The 16,882-nt window shown below is 39.9% G+C and overlaps 2 protein-coding genes and 1 pseudogene across 24 annotated transcripts in view; 2 read left to right on the top strand and 1 right to left on the bottom strand.

The window, feature by feature from the left end:
* The window catches only part of DEPDC5 (DEP domain containing 5, GATOR1 subcomplex subunit), a 112,745-nt gene extending 104,003 nt beyond the window's left edge, over window positions 1–8,742 (bottom strand). For 11 of the 14 annotated variants that reach the window (XR_005652615.1, XR_005652616.1, XM_039862012.1 and 8 more), the window contains exons 1-7: window positions 8,527–8,688; window positions 7,745–7,862; window positions 5,625–5,712; window positions 5,212–5,258; window positions 3,704–3,789; window positions 2,929–3,012; window positions 1,844–1,893 (exon numbers count right to left, since the gene is read on the bottom strand). Coding sequence is in view for 12 of the 14 variants with exons in the window: in XM_039862012.1 (XP_039717946.1) it covers window positions 1,844–1,893; window positions 2,929–3,012; window positions 3,704–3,789; window positions 5,212–5,258; window positions 5,625–5,712; window positions 7,745–7,802 (413 nt within the window). In the remaining 2 variants the exon portion in view is untranslated. The other 3 variants (XM_039862002.1, XM_039862008.1, XM_039862003.1) reach the window with 2 other exon arrangements.
* LOC120602074 (uncharacterized) lies at window positions 4,793–4,908 on the top strand (annotated as a pseudogene).
* A 2,755-nt stretch (window positions 8,743–11,497) lies between the features above and the next one.
* PRR14L (proline rich 14 like) overlaps window positions 11,498–16,882 on the top strand; it is a 47,758-nt gene continuing 42,373 nt past the window's right edge. For 3 of the 10 annotated variants that reach the window (XM_039862029.1, XM_039862027.1, XM_039862025.1), the window contains exon 1: window positions 11,518–11,675. The gene's annotated coding sequence lies outside the window, so the exon portion shown is untranslated. The other 7 variants (XM_039862026.1, XM_039862034.1, XM_039862035.1 and 4 more) reach the window with 7 other exon arrangements.

Raw genomic sequence — 16,882 nt, 5'->3', positions numbered from 1 at the left:
TGACTTTTTTAACATTTTAGAGAATACATTAGAAATTTACTCAGAGAAAATCAAAATGTTTATCTTTTAAGAAAAAAATAATGTCTCAAAGGCAGGGTCTCAAGGTAATGAAATTCTCTCATATATCCTTAATTACTGACTAAATTATCAGGTTAAAAAAGCTAAATTACAGAGAAATTCTTTAATAATTTATTATGACTTTATACAAATAATTATTATACTTCCTTTTTTCATACGAGACCCAGAACTTTTTTTTTTTATTCCATGCCTTCATGTAGCTAGGAAAAGTGACTTTTGATTCAGTGTAGGAAGACCATAAATAAGTATTCTGGAAAAATGGTAGAAGACTTTGTGGTTTACATTGAGCCATAAATGAGCAAAATATTAGGACAGATCTTTAAAAGTCTAAAACTGCCTTTATGGTAACATTTTCATTTCTGTGTCTAGCACCATATGTATGAGGACATTTATATAGAGAAATAAAGAATTTAAGAATGAAAGGAATCTGAAGTTTCTAAACCAGGGCCCAGCAAACTATAGCCCAGGCCAAATCCAGCCCATCTTCTGTTTTTGTATGGCCAACGCTAAGAACAACTTTTACATTTTAACACAGTTTAAAAAAGCAAACCATTGGCAACAGATACCTGAGACCCATGTGGATCAAAGTTTAACATATTTACTATCTAGTCCTTTACAGAAAAAAGATTCTAAACAGACCATTTCATTTCCGGGATAAGTAGGCTCCAAGAATCTCCGACCTGCTCAACACCACCCTGCTAATCCCTGGAACTGCAGAAGTAGCATCTAGGTTTCTTGATTCCTGGTCCATGCCTCCAAAAGACTAGCTTGTACTGGAAGGCATGAATCTAGGTTACATTTCTTGTTCTGCTCGAGACTTAGTCCCTTGGGTTGTGCTTTAGCTGCTAAGATTTTTCAAAGAATTTTGATCCTCCAACAACTTTAACAACATTCCTTTTCGGAAAAATTAATCTTTCATCTTTTCTTTGTTTCCTGATCAAGTCGTTCAGACTAATCAAATAACCCTAGTTGCTAGTGAAAATTCTTTTCAAAAGGACTGTGGCCAATAAAAGTAGAAGAAATTATTGAATTAGAAAACCACCACCCAGCAACAATCGTCAATAGATGAAACCAACAGGTGAAAAGTTCATGGGGAACTTCAAAATGGGGGACCAGATTGCATCATCAGAACTCACTGGTCAATCTTAGCATCATTAAAAGAGAGTCGACCAGATGTAAATGTACTTGTATACACACAGTAAATTTCGGGAAAAACACAGCTTTTTGTAAGGAGAAGGATTATATTTCATTATACACCTCTTTGTACTGAAGGCTTTATCCTGTAGATGTTATGCTTTTTAAATTTAAAAGGTTTCAAAAAGTCCCTTTTTCTCTCTTCTTCACAAACTGAAATACATAATTTTAATAAATCAAGAGCAATACAAAACAGTTAAAAAGGCAGCAAATCAGGAACTACTGTGCTAGTCATTTTATGTCCCCAAACACATTTCCTAATCTGTAAAACAAGAAGGTCTGATTTAAATATGTTCATCTAAAGCTGTTTCCAGTTCCAAAATTAGGAGTCTAGATCTCCATTGCTACAAAATACCAATTGGTTTTAGCAACTTCCAGTCATCTTAAAACTTTTCTAATGCATTTTTAAGTTTTCTGGTTTGTTTTAGCTATAACAATCTCATGTTTTAAGCTATCATGTATTTTATTATGTGGACATCCATAAACCTCAAATGCTGTTCATAGCCCCATTACTGTATTAGATCCTATTCCCGTTTACTAGCAGATAAGTCAAGAGTGATGCAATGTCTACCTGATGCCAGCAAATTCCACCTTCTGAGTGATATAGGCACATGTGCTGACCTAAGGGAAGAGAGAGAGAGATTCAATAACACATCAAGGCCATAAAAGAGTCACAAAGAAACTCCCCTGGCTTTCTAATCTCTCAAGTTCAACTAACATGGGAGTAATAGAACTATCCCAGAGGGAAACTTGATGGGGCAGGTATAACAGTAGGTTCTTAAGAGTTTGGCGAGTATCAAGAATAGTAAAGACCAGGTGGATAAGTGGCCAGCTTCACCAATATACTTATCTTCACATATGTTTGCATAGCATATCTACCTTTACATATTCTCTTAAATAAAGAATAATTTACCTCTCATTTTAGAAAATGGAACCCTCCTCCCACCATCAAAATGAGCAAAGATACTTTTTTCCTGAAAATTACACTGTATGGAAAATCTACCTATAATTTATTGTTTCATAATACTCAAAAAGTCCAATAAGAATTTTCAGCATGAGCTCACAGTTCTGATGAACTCATCATTTTAAGTGAAAAATGTTCATTAAAAATAAATAAATAAGGAAAATGGGAGGAGGTTACAGCAAAAGCAGTCTAACCTGGAAGAAATAAGATCTGGATTCTAGCCCAGTCTCTCCTGCCTACAAGCCTTCCAGTCTCGGCCAATCACTTAACTTCCCAAACTCAGTTTTCACATCTATAAATTAAGGGTAACAAATACCTGTCCACAAAGAGGAACTGTGAGGAGCAAATGAGATCAAGTGAAGATGTAAAACCTAAAGTCTCATTCAAAAGTAAAATAATATTAAAATTTCCCATTCAAACCAAAATTGCAGAGTAAAAATCTGACAATAAACAAAAAGCAAAAACATAATAATAATAATAATAATAATAATAATAATAATAATAATAAACAACTCAAAAAAAAACTATGAAAAGAGAATGGAAGATACACAAAGTATTTAACAATAATGGTCTATGATACTGGAATTTGAAATTATTCTAAACACTTCTCCCTAATAGATCTTCTAATTTTTATAATGAACATGGATTATTAATATAATGGAAAAAATAACTTTTTAAAAATCACATCTTACCAAACTTTTCTTTAGTCGCCACATATCCCCACGGCCAATATATTGATCCTTAAAGGTTAATTCCACTAGATCAAGGGTTACATCCTAAAAGGGAATCAAATATATCTCTCTGCATTACTCTGCCACAGTTTAAGTCCTAAGATCATGCCCACTCATCACGGAGAAACATTTTGGCAAAATAGAAGTACAGAAAGATCATTCAATAGCAGAACCCTGACAAACAGAATTTTATCCTGTCAGAGAAGGCTACTGAGTGTAGATGGTAAGTCTGTAATAGATGCTTTAACAGCTGTATCATGGTTAAGTTCAATGAGCACTAAAATACTAATTCTGTGTTTTAGTCTTGATTCTGGAACACAAATATGGCATTGAACTGGATGCTTTCTTTCCCTAGATAATGTCAATAATATCTTTTAGACAATAATTTTTACCTATTATAGCATCCTCTCTAGACGAAAAATAAGAATACGTTAAGAAAATTTTAGTATTTTAATAGAAATTTTACATTTAGCTTTATAAACACACATATATACATACAAAATCTTTTTAAAATCTTTAAAAAATGGGGAGGATGGTTTTAAAATCTTTAAAAAACAGGGAAGATGGATTTAAATGCAACCTACATACTACTTATAACATAAACAACCTACATATGACCATATGTTTAATAGTCCAACACTATACTTAAGTAACTCATTATTTCCTTAGAGACCCCATCTTGAGGCAGGGTGCTAATCACCTCCAAAAGATATGTGAGTTCAGAACGAAAACATACCTTAGGGTCTACTACATTCACATAGACATCTTGATAAGGTCTTAGACGGAACACTTGGGTCACGGTCTGGTCCACACTGATAGTTTCTGAAACAGAGAAGAAATCTGGATCAGATAATACATTCCAAAAAATAGCAGGTAAATATATTCTAATCTATGAATACTCAGACACTCAACAAGCAACACAATTGATCTCTTGCCATGGACAAAGCATGTTCTTTGCCTTTCAGGAGCTTACAATTTAGAATTCTCTCTTTTTCAGGTGACACAAGGAGCTGAAATAAGACCTGAGCCCAGGCAATTAAAAAATGAGAGAGACAGAAATAGGACAGAGAGAGAAGGGAAAATAAAGAATTTAGAAAGCAACATAAAAAAGTTCAAAGAGTTGTGAAAACTCAGAAGAGGAAGAAAGCGTTTCTTATTTGGTATGAAGTAGTGGGGGTAGTTACGAAAGAAACAAACTTCTTAATGAGCCCCTAAGTTTGGTAAATAAGAAACATAACAGGTGATGGGAGATGGGGTGAGGGTAAGAAGGACACTCAGGATTTCAGTTCCACAGAAATCTTAACTCAGGATTTGGGTTTTGATAGAATGTTTTCCTATCAAGTTGAAATATAAAAAAGTAGTTGACATCAAAATCTTTTAGAGCATATCAGAAGTCTGTTTTTCCTTTAAGTACTATTTAAAGTATTACTTTATTCGCTATCCATTAACATTTTGGTTTCTTGATCAGCATAGTAAAGTCATTAGAGAAAAAAAGAAAGGATTTGCATCCAGAGTAAGTAAGCAGAATCATCACTCTGGTTCCTTCACTTACTGACTTCGGGCAAGCCAATTCATCTCACTCAAGAGTTGGTGGGAAGATACAGATTACAAAAAACTCCCAGGACAGTGCCTTGCACATTTTGTACATAACCATCAACAAGTTTCTTCCCCCGCCTCACCCAGAGTAGGCACTTAACAAATATTTTGTGCAAAAACATAATATTTAAGAAAGCAGGGATGTGGCTCCATAGTGTAGCAGTTAGCACGCGTCTGTTTTACACGCAGAAGGTCCTGGGCTTGTGCCCCAGTGGAGCCACAATCCATGGTCTATGGCCATGCCACCCTGAACAAGACCAATGTCTGATCTTGGAAGCTAAGCAGGGTCGGGCCTGGTTAGTACTTGGATGGGAGACCACCTAGGAAGACCAGGTGCTATAGGCATAAATAATAATAATAAAAAGAAAAAAAAAAAAGGAAGCATGCTTTTTCAACAATTTTTTTGGAGTTAAGTGTAAAGGTTCACTTCTTCAAATTAATTTTCGTCCTGACTTTAAATTAAGACAGCGACAGATGCCGACAAATGAGATTCCTTGGCAGTTTTGATACCTGACCAGTTTTTAAAAGAGAACACAATTTGATAAGGAGAGCAGTCTTGTGCTCTCCTTTCCTGGGATTGTGAAGAGACGTTTCTTACAGTTTCTGGGACAGTAAAGTATAAAACTCTTAGAGAGATAGAATTCTTACCTTTTTGTAAATCTTCCTTAAGCGATTTGACCTGCAAAAGCAGAGGGCTGGGAGAAAAAAAGGAACAAAGAGATGGGATACTGTAAGCAGTAATAACAAGCTTTTTACTCCAAAAGAGCCAAACAGACATAATATAACTTGCAGCACAACAATGGGAAAAAGTTCTCTTAAAAACAAACTCTGCATTTGTATTCAAGGAAATGGATAAATGCTACAGATTTTTAAGACCTGTCATCTCAGCTTTAAAAATAGAAAAAAATGGACCACTTTTAAAAAGATTATTGGTTTACCAATTCTAGAGAGCAGAAGCATTTTTATCCAAAAGCAAAGAGCCATCTTGCCCTTCAAGCCTCTTCGACAAAATATCATTTGGAAATAACAGTTAGTTCCTTTGACCCTAGTCACTCACTCACCTGTATTCATCATTGGGGTGAGCAATCTCCACAATGTCTCCAAGCTTGATGTGAGGAAACACTTTGGGGTTCACGACCAGCTCATCATCTGAAAGACAATTCAGCGATCTCAAGCAGAAAACACACTCACTCACTTGCTTGACAGGCTGTGGTATATGCTTTAATGTTGGGTCCTCACAATCTCATCAGGTTGGTATTACAGTACAATCCCTTATATTTATTCAAAATTATCCAAAAGAATTGTCTTAATGTGATCTTCACAATAAATCTTTGGATCTAGTGGAAATGAAGAAATCACCTAGAATATAAAGCGATTTGCCTAAGGGTAGATAGCTAGTAACAGCATAGCCAGGACTGATGACTGATCCAGGGTTCCTTCTACCTAAAGCCTCTCATGTCATAAAAATCAAGTCAAATAAAATACTTGGACTTTGAAAGGCAGCACTTGATCAGGAAAAACCTTCAGATATCAGTTCACATTAGAGTCCAATAAGACCCTTAAAATATATGGAAGACAGTTTTATATGTTTATTTACCCCTGCCCCCCATGGGGGTGGAGGAGAACTCTTTCAAATATACTCAGAACCACACAGATAGAGTGATATTTGTTTTAATTTGGGGACGAAAGACAAGGTTTTTAATTATGCTAAAACCATGACAAGTACATCCAGATTTCAAATATAATCAGACCGAATAAAAATTCAGCCTAAGAAAGTAAAGCACTGAATTTATCCCAAATTTTATTTAGTACATTGTATCCATTGAGGGTTTTATGCTAAATCCTCTGTGAAGCTTTGCCCAAACTTCCAGTCTAAATTAAGCTCTCTGAGCATGTATTTTGTTCTGCTTCGTGTTATCATTTCCTTTTTGCACATCTTTCTCATAGAGCAGAAAGCCCCTTAGGGACAAGGGACCTTGTCATGTTCATAAACTTTATGTTTGGAACATTTAATATTGGATACATTTAATATTTGTTGGATGTGTTTTTGTTCATAGCCCTGGGAACTAGGTACAGTATCTAGCCACCTTTGTCTTGTGTACATGAAAAAGCAGAATTGCATACATTGTATATATATTGTGTACACTGTATCCTTGCATCCTTCTTTCTGCCAAAAGTTATTTCTGCTGTCTATTCAGTTCTACTTCACAAATGTTTAGGTAGCATCAATGGCATACCAAATATAGTGTTACTCACAGATTGTGCATTTTAGCAGAAATTGTTTTAAATTTAGCAATGCCTGATATATCCTTTTCCTAGTCATTATAATAGCTACATTTATTGAGCAGTACTAATGAGCCTGGTACTATGCTAAATATTTTATATACATTATCTAACTTGATCTCCATAACACCTTGTGATATAGAAACTATTATTGTCACTTTTTCAGTCCTGCCTTTAGAGCAAATGCATACTAAAATTACAATTTTAAAAAGACCTATTGTATTAATTTCAATTTCCGAAGCAAATAAAGTTGTTAGGACAGGAGAAAAAATGATTCATTTACAAGAAGAAAAAAAATTGCATTACTAAGTGTCATCCTATTCTGTAGATTTTTAGGCTCAAGGTGCTAGAAAAAGAGGAATTATTTTAGAGGGCTTGAATTTGTAGATGAGGTAAACTAGGGGCTCGCCTGAAGTTGCATGGAAAGTTAAGAGGCAGAGCTGATACTTTGGATTCTGGTTCAGTGCAGGACAGTACGCTGTTTCTACCCCTTTTCATTGTCACTATGAAAAGGTTCATGCTTTGATCATACCTGTCCTAAGCATATCTGCTGTTTCCCTCTCATAGAATGTAAGTTTCTCTTTTCTCCAAAACCAGTATGGACTAGAATTTTATGGAACATAAACAGTAAATATGTAATAAAAATTACAAATGAACGGTAGTAAACTGACAATATTCACGATGTTCCTTAAAAGTCAGAGTGCAAATGCTTTTAGAAGAGGCCTGTGCTCTCCAGTCATACTGGCCTCCAGCTACTGTATTATACTCGCTACTTCACTCAGTTAAATGGCCTGTCTAGCCTCAATTGTCACATGAATCAGTGTGTAATTTTCAAGGCACTGGACACACCAGAACCACAGCCAAATGACACAACCCCCAAAGACCAATCAATACTGACCACTGCCCCCAAAGCCCTTCTTGTGGATGACTAGTTTGTAGACCTTTGTTGTTCTCATCTTGTACAGTTGTTTCCTTCAGCTGTTCCAAGCTTGGAGGAGAGAAGTCATCTTGCCTCCCTGCCATTGAAAAACAAACAAAAAGGCTGGAATGTCAGACTTTTATTTGCAACTGCTCTTTGATTGTAGGGTACTGAAAATACTGGTGCTGCTCGGCTAAGAGTTAGCACCAGCCCTTGGATGAAATCACTTTTCCAAGTTTAAGGACAGATAGAGAACAGAATCTGGGAACTAAAGGAGATTCCGGCCAGGGTCTAGACCAACCTCCAAGAAGACATTCTCTATCACACCCCTAAAGGGAAAACTTGTAGTGAATGGGCCACTCATTACCTTGCCTCTATCTAAACCAATAACACTCAAATAATGAAAAGATAGTAAGAGGTAAGCACACTCATTCTGTAGATGAGGAACGTGAGGGCCAGAATAAGGGTCTTGCCCAAGGTCACTCAGAGACTGAGAGGCATTCCCACCGTTCACGTTTCGCCGTCAATTTCCTGGGTATACAAATGAGAGGAAGGCAAGGGTTCATTTCCCGTCTGTACAAATTCACAGAGGTTCCTCTCTCTGACCCTCATTCCACAGCTGAGTACACTGAAGCTCAGATAAATAAATCCTTGTCTAAGGTCACACAGCGAGTTCGCAGTGGAGCCAAGACTCCAACCAAAACCATGGCCCCCTCCCTCACGTTCCCCAAACCCGGGCCCGGGATAGCAGCTCCACTCACCCACAGCTCCGGAGCCCCTTTCCGCTTCAGGCCAGGGCCCCGAGAACAGGACCCTACCTGGGTCTCCCGCACCTCCTCGGAACGCCGCACCTACGCCCCCACAACGTGTGCAGATTTCGTGCCGGAGGTCTAGGTGCCGAACCGCCCGCCCCAGCCAAAGAGCGCTCACCTGAGAACCCGCGCCGCTCCGGTGGCTCCGCCCTGGGGCCCCGCCCCCTTCCCGCCCACCCGCCCCGGGCCTCTCTAGCCCGGCCTCCGCCTCCTCTCGGTGTCCGTACCACTTCCCGATCCGGGGCTTGCGCCGGGGGCGTGGCATCGCGTACGGCCTCCAGCTTCGGCTGGCCCCCTGCAATTCAAGCTTGCTTGCTAAACGGCAGCCAGCCTTAGAGAGGAAATCGTCTTCTTTCTAGACGTTCCTTAAGTAGATCCGAGCGCAAGCGCTTCGTTTTCTACCTAATGATCTCCTAACGTGGCAAACTCGGGCGAGTCTCCCCGAATCTATAAAGAGAATGTTATGGACCTTCGTCTGGTCTCACAGGGCTACTGAGAGGCACAAAACAGTTTCTGGGAGAACTTTTTGTAAAATGCAAAGGGCTGAGCACGTGCAACTTAGTGCGATGGCCCCTGCTAGGAAGTGTCCATTTTGGAGGTCTTTTCAAATCCTTCCAAACCCCAAATGATGTTCTGTGCCTCTTTGGTTATTAATAATAGGTATGGTAGCTTTTACAGACATCCTTATATAATCGTCACATCCCTATTAGGAGGCACATCCCTATCGTTTTTCACACATGAGGAAACATTGGGGAAAGAATGGATCCTTACCCGATGGAATCCAACTTGGCTCAAGCATTTAACGGGCATCCTCATGTCACATCCAAGGGTTCAGCCTAAGCTCCTGTAGGTCGGGACATTTTTCTTTCCTACAGGAGAAAAATCAAAGCTGTGTAGACTGTGCCTGAAGCTGGCCAAAGTCTCCTGACAGTTGCCAGCTCCACGTAATTGACCTATGGTTTTCGGATAATTTTGACTATTGAGAGAAAAAAACATCGCGTACCACAAGGAGACCGGAATGGGTGAAAGGGCCCCGTGTTAAGAGAAGTAAGAGTTTTTTTAAGCATCCATGCTTTACTTTAGGATTTAGAATTTAAATATTAAATAATTGTAATTTTTGTATTAAAAGGAAACATATAATCGAGTGGACTGCAACAGTTGCAAATTTTTTCAAAGATGTTAAATGTAAAAGATTTTTTTTATGTTGCTAATTCAGGCACACACCCAGATCCCCCAGGCTGTTTTCTGAGCTGCAGTGGCTGGTGGGAAGTTCTTCCATCTCAGAAGGAGCTAATGGGTTTCTCTCTCTCCCAGTCCTCAGGAGAATTTGATTCTTCCTTCCGAGACACATCCATAATTGGTATCATACCTTACAAATGTAAATATTCCATTTTTTAATTTGGTCAAAATTTTTAATACACTTTGGCAAGTTTTGAGATTTTTAAAACTTGTCTAAAGCTGGTCAAGTTTAAGGGAGGCTGGAGCTCTCAAACTAGGGATCCAACAGCCTTGTTCATAACAACCACTGTGCTGCAACCACCTGCACGATGTGCCCAAAAACTCAATGAGCAAAATAAATGATATTTATTTAATGCAATAGTTAAAAATCAAAATTAATACAAAAATCCATCATGTACAAAATATCACGTTTTAAAATAAAAACAAGATCCATAATGGTGCCATGCAAAATTGTTAGTGCCTGGATTTTTCAGATCCCCTTCTATAGGCAAATAGTTGCTTGAGAAAGTACTCGAGGACATGGATACCGTAATCACAGAGATGTTTTAAAATATATTTCTAGTTAATTCATCCTAATTCATATATAGGTATCTGTAGTAGCCTATATATGAACTGTACATTTATGCAGCTATACATGCACTTGTAAACAATAGGGTTGGCATTTGGGTTTGTATATCTGCAGCCTTAACTAAAGCTGGGAAAACCATCATCTCAGCCATTAATAGCCTGTATGGTGAGTGACTCAAAGATATCTTGATCAGAAAAGGGAGAATTAAAGTCGCCCCCAAACCTTTATTTTCTCTAAGGTCCAAGAAGCAACAGATTTCTATTTTTAATACAAAGGGGTGTGATTTGGGGCAAGGCGACAGCATTCTCTGGACCTCCTCAATTCCCTCTTAGATAAACATTCCTTCAAATGTCTGTCAATTATCTACTTGAGCAGGACTCTGCTAGGTGGTGAGCAAAAATGAACAAAATACACGGGGTGGGAATTGACAGATGATAAATGAGCCAATAGAGGTGAAACATGGCAATTTCAGCCAGTGTTAAAACTATGAATAAATTAAAACAAAACGTCTTAAAGAAAGGGTCCCCAACCCCCCAAGGCCGCAGCAGGAGGTGAGCAGTGGTCACACCAGCGAAGCTTCATCTAGATTTACAGCCACTCCCCAGCGCTAGCATCACTGCCTCAGCTCCACCTCAGATCATCAGGCATTAGGTTCTCATAGGAGCACTGGTCCCTGATGCCAAAAAGGTTGGGGACCGCTGCCTTAAAGGACTGGAGGAAAAGGTACCATTTAGATTTAGTGGTCTGTGTGATGAGAAAGAGCAATGGCCTGACAGGACTTAAAACACTGATTCCAGTTATAAAGGTGTCTTGGGCTGCCATAGTGGAAGGCAGGAGGCCCCTAGAATTGCAGCCGTCCAGGCCTGAGAAACAGTGGACTGAACCAGGGTGTTAGCGGTAGAGACAGACACTAGGCCCTGGGTCTCAGCAGGAGCAGGGGCAAAAGGTGTATTCTCCTTTAAGAGTGCGGGCCTCAGGGGCGGTAAGCGACCTGGGTCTACTCAGCACTGGAGGAGACTCGGCGCTGGAAGAGCCGCCCCTAAGACTGCGCGCGCGCGCCATGCGGGGGAGGAACTTGGGCGAGCCCGCATGGCTAGCTCAGGCCCCGGATGAGGAAGTACAGGGCGGGGGAGGGGCGGAGGGAGGATCATAGAGACTAAGAGGCTGCGGCGGCGGGAGCGCCCCTGGGCTCGCTCGGCTCGGTAGGCTCAGGTAGACTTCGCGGCGGCGGAGCTGCGGCTGCAGAGGCCGGTCTGGCGCGGCGAGCACGAGCTGCGGAGCAGGCCTCAGGGTAAGAGGTCGGGGACGGGAAGGCTTACGGGCGTAGCCGCCCCGCCCCAGTCCACCCTGAGGGGACCATCCGCTGGAAGGTACAGGTTGAGGGGGAGCCCGGACCCCCGCCCTCTCGGGGTGCCGAAGGGAACGGAGGCTGCGCTGCGGGCGGCGGAACGACCCAGGGAGAGGGAAGAGACCAGGCCCCGCGTCGCGAGAGGGAAACGGCTTCTCCGAGTCAGGGCTCGGATGGGGGAGAGATACTCCTCTTCCACCTCGATACGTCGAGGGACCCCCAACTTCTCTTTTCGCGGAGGGCGACGCCCCGTGTCGTGGGCGGACGCTCTTCCCCAGCGCCAGTGCGTTTATCAGCAGAGCGAGATCTGGCTCCCACGGTGCAAGAGGGCGATTCTGAACTTACTTTAAGGAGGTACAAGAGATAACCCCCAACAAGACCTTTCCTCCGATTTGGTCATCGCCCGCCCCCCAAGTGAAGAGCGAGACTCAACTTGCCTAAAAGTGACAGAGGGGTTCATCCTTCCCTGTGAAAGGTAGACTTACCTTCCCTCCTTTATTTTTCACTTTTACCCCGAGATATAGAAAAGAAGACCCTAAATTTACTTTATGGTAGAAGTCAGTCTTTCTCCCCTCCCCCAATCATGTCCGCAGAGGGAGCCTCGCGTCTCTTCCCCCTAAGTCTCTTGGAGTGCAGTGAGCTCCTTTCCTTTGCACAATTAAGAGCATGGCGTTTAGAGTGTAATAGTTGCAAGCCTGTGTCTCCCACTTCCCATCTTTGTGACCTTGACGAATCATTTAATCTTTCTCACTCTCAACCCATCTCTAATTTGGGTACTTCTTTTCATAGAATTGTCATAGGGCTGTAAGAGAATTTGTGTAAGTGCTTAGTACATAGTAACCATTTGGTAAATTGTTGCTATTACCGTTACTTAATTTGTTTTAAAAGGAAACTAATATCTTCTACAGAACAACAGATTTTTCCATTCCTGTCTCTTCCCATCGCAAGTATTCAATCCATCCTCTCTCACAAGAAAGGAGACTTTTCCCTTGGGGTGGAGAAAGAGGCACTTCTAATCCTCTTAGACCCTACCACACTCCCCCAATTAACAAAGAGGGCCTTAATTAGAATAATCAGGAAAACGGACTTTTGTTTTTGCAAACAGGTCTGTACTCCTAGAGGTGGGGAGACTTGATACCTAAAGCTAGCCTTTTCTTTGTTCACAGAACCTATCTCTTCTTCCTCACTGGTTAGAGATGTCCTCTCCCACTCCCCCTACTTGCTGTAGTGACGAAAAAGCTTTCTAGCTACACGCCCCCCAAGAGGGAGATTACAACTTCTTTCTCTTGCTCTTCCAAGAAAAATAAGACTATACCTTAAAGAAGAGGACTCTGTCATACTGTATATTTAGAGCGGCACAGATGTTTTTTTTCTTTCTCTTCCTCTGAAAAAGAAATGAAAATCTTTTATGCAGAGTCTGTCAGTATAAATGAGTAGCATTTTCACTCCCCATGTGGAGACGGATTCTTTTTCTGCATGTTAGTAAAGGGAGGAAAAGGGAAACAGTTTGATGCTTTTCAGATTTCCTGTGCACTCCATGTTGAAGAGCTGAGCACTGTTTAGTATATGGGCTTCTCTTCCCCACTTTCAGTTTGTCTAGAGATCTTGTTAAAAGATTCTTCTCTCCCTGTCCCTCAAGAAGAGGCCCCTTCTCCGAAGTCCCTCGTGGAGGGACTGGCCACAGTGTCCGAATCTTTGGAAAAGCAAGCGCTTTTCTCAAGGTGAAAAGAGTGTTGTGAACTTCTGAGGGCTTTATCATTATTGTGAGTATTGTCCCTTGAAACAAGTAGCAGCTCCCAGAGTTATTAACTATTCTTTCCATTAAGAACAGCCCTTTTGCATTGAAATTAAAGGGAGGGGAGACCTTCACACTCAGGATTATTAGGGCACATGGTTTTCTGTTCTGCTGTTTTCTTTGTTTGGTTTTGTTCCCTATTTTTTGCTTAGTGCTATAAACTTTGTACCCCCAGAACTTTGGTTTTGGAGAATATTTGAACAACTAAAGTAAAAATTTACTTTGTCAGGTTTTTAGTATTGTAAAATGTATTCTAATGAGATTGAGAGCTGCAATGTTAATCTTTCACTGGTAATTTTTTTTTCTGTTGCTTTTATTTGGTGAGATAGGAATTAATACTGCCAAATTACCTGAAGACACATTAAAGAAAAGCTTTCCAGTTTTGTATGTAAAATGTTCTTAAATTACCTCTGTTTGCCCTTCAGTGCTTGCAGTGGGGATTAGTCTGAGCTATGTACAGTTGTTGGTGTCCAAGGGTGTGTTTTGCTGAAACAAAGTGAATACAAAAGTTTTTCTTAGAACCATATGATTTTAATGGGTGGCAAGACCTTTGAGGTTATTTTGTTTAACTTGTTAATTTTACACATTTAAAACTAGCCCAAGAAAATTAAGTGACACACTCCAGGCCATGCAGCTAGTAAGTGCAAGGCAGGATAGGGACCCCGGTCTCCCCACACGGAGACCTGCATCTAGACTGCTCCCAGCACTGCTTCTGCATTTGAAACACGAAGATCTGCAGATGATTGTTCTCTATTCAAAAGAATTTCTTTTATTGGAAGAATTGTACTGCATACTCCCTATAAACATTAGTCATCAATTCCTTAAACAATCTAATTATTTGTGTTATGATAAAGATGACAAGCCAAAGTAGCAGCTGGCAAGAATTGGTCGTGAATCTTTGGGTTATTTTTGGCTTATGCCTCAAACTAGGTAATTATCTGGTGTCCTTACCCAATAGGTTGGTTATAAGTCATCAATAAGAATTAAGCCGTAAATCCCTGTCTACATTTTATAAGCATGTGTTACTTTTTCCTCTTACTTGAAGTTTATTTAACATTTTAATGTAAAAACTTTTATGGTTGAGGCAGAGAGCTGACATTTGGAAAATAAAGGGATATACAGTTAGCAGTTATTTTTTTACTGCTATGTATTTGGATCTAGGGAAATAATGTTTTAAAAAATTTCAACATATATAACATATACTCATTGTAAAAAAAAAAAGTGCAACATACAGATAAGTCATTTGTGATCCCATCACCCCGCATGACACTGTTAATACTGGGCTTTTTTTCTTTCATTTTCCTATATGCATATGTATTTTACAAAAAAAAAAAGTCCTGATGTTATGTAGTTTGATAAAATATCCCGGGCAGCTTTCTGTGTAGAAATATATTTCTACACCATTTAAAATTTCTCCATTGTATTCAGAGATTTAAAGGACTTGAATGGTAAATTTTCATTCCTTTTCTGCAGTCTCGTGGCATGACCAATATCTTGATAGTGAGCTGAGAATAATTTTAAACTGCTACTCTAGGCTTGCATCTAAATATTACTCCATCTCTGGGGGTTCCAGCCAAGGGACTCAGCTGTTCTTAGTGACTCAACTGTGGATACCACTGAGAAACTTGAGGACCCAGAGTTGGGCTAGGGGAAAGAGGAGGAAGTATCTGTTTTGTTTCAGCAGCCCATGTGCCTCGTTGTTCTACAGGTTGAAATTTCTTAGAATTATATCTCTACCAAATAAGAGTATCAAGAGATGATGATAGCTTTGTGATGTTTGGCTTTTGTAAATTGGAAGTTATCTCTTGGTAACCAAAGCATTTAAAATTCTGTTTCAACCAATGCCAGTTTACAGTGTATGTGGAGACATAGGAAAGAGAAAGGCACTGTTTTCCCTGAGGAATATTTTGAGCCATTTTGTGATTATCAATATTACCTCTTTTTGATAAAGATCTGTTCAGTAAATGTATATTTTTGCATGAGTTTATAGAGAACAGATTCTTGAGTTAGGACCACAGCGATGGAAAGGAGTGGAATTTGTTAGAAACACTGCTTGAGTTGAGTCTGGGCTATGAAGTGCTAACTGAAAGGCAAGTGGAAGGTCAGATAGTTATATTTGTGGATTCAAGTCAGAGTTCTAGGCTAATGAGTAAGATGCCATTACCAAGAGAGGCAACAGGAACAGAAATAAGTGTATAAATTTACTGAGGGCATCTTATTCATTCCTGTTTCTCAGCTTTTTGCATGTAGTAAGGCTCAATTATTCATTGGGTTGAATGTTCTGTTTTAGATATGTTAGGTTTTGTGGGAGGCTACCATCCTTATGAGTAAAACAGATCAGGAACTTGAGAAAAGGTGGGGGTTAGGGATACGTTTCTTTCTTTTTTTTTTCCCTAATTAACTTTGGTAAGTTGTAATTCATATACCATACAATTCACAAGCTTAAATTGTATAATTCAGTGGTTTTTGGCATAATCAGGAAATCACAGAATGTGCAGCCATCACTTCAATCAATTTTAGAATGTTTTTATTGTCCTCCAAAAAAAAACTCCTTTAGCAGCCACTCCCTAGTTCTCCACCTCTCCTAGCACTAAGCAATCACTAATCCATTTTCTGCCTGGATTTACCTACTCTGGACATTCGTGTAAATGGGATCTTATGATATGTGGTCTTTGTGACTGGCTTCTTTTACTTACCATAATGTTTTCAAGGTTCATCCATGCTGTATCATGAATCAGTACATCTAATTTCTTTTTAAAGTTGAGTTGATGTGGATAGACCACATTTTGTTTCTCCATCAGTTGATGGACATTTGAGTTGTTTTCACTTTTTGGCGCTTGTGAATGTGAACATCTGTACAAGTTTCTGTGTGGATACATAGGTTTTTTTACACATACACTTTGGAGTAGACATGCTGGGTCATGTGGTCACTCTGCTAAAAGGGACAGTTTTGAGTCATCCTCATAGCAGAGAAGCTGCAAGGAAAGGTGAGGTCATCGAAAAAGTGAAGCTTGCAAAGGGAGGCATGTCAAGGAGTAAACTTGAGAACACCCACACATTGGTGGCACACAGGAAGAAGCGCTCTTGAGCGTAAGCTGGTGGACAGACCACAGAGCTGATCTCCATCAGCAAACCTGCTCTTTCAGAGTATTTTTCACTGCACTGTTCTGATCTATATGTGGTATGACAGCCAGAAACTGGATTGTGTTTGTTGTTGAGAAACGGAAACGGAACCAAATTAAAATTGAGCACCTTTGGGGCAAGAGCATCAAATAGCAATTCCACTTTATCTCTGTTAACCCCCACCTACCTACTCACACATGCACACAAAACAGCCTAATCCAGGGAGGTAGAG

This window comes from Pteropus medius, unplaced genomic scaffold, assembly GCF_902729225.1.
Source record: "Pteropus medius unplaced genomic scaffold, Ma_sr-lr_union100, whole genome shotgun sequence".
In the NCBI taxonomy this organism is placed as follows: domain Eukaryota; kingdom Metazoa; phylum Chordata; class Mammalia; order Chiroptera; family Pteropodidae; genus Pteropus; species Pteropus medius.
This window is presented reverse-complemented; position numbering and strand designations above follow the sequence as displayed.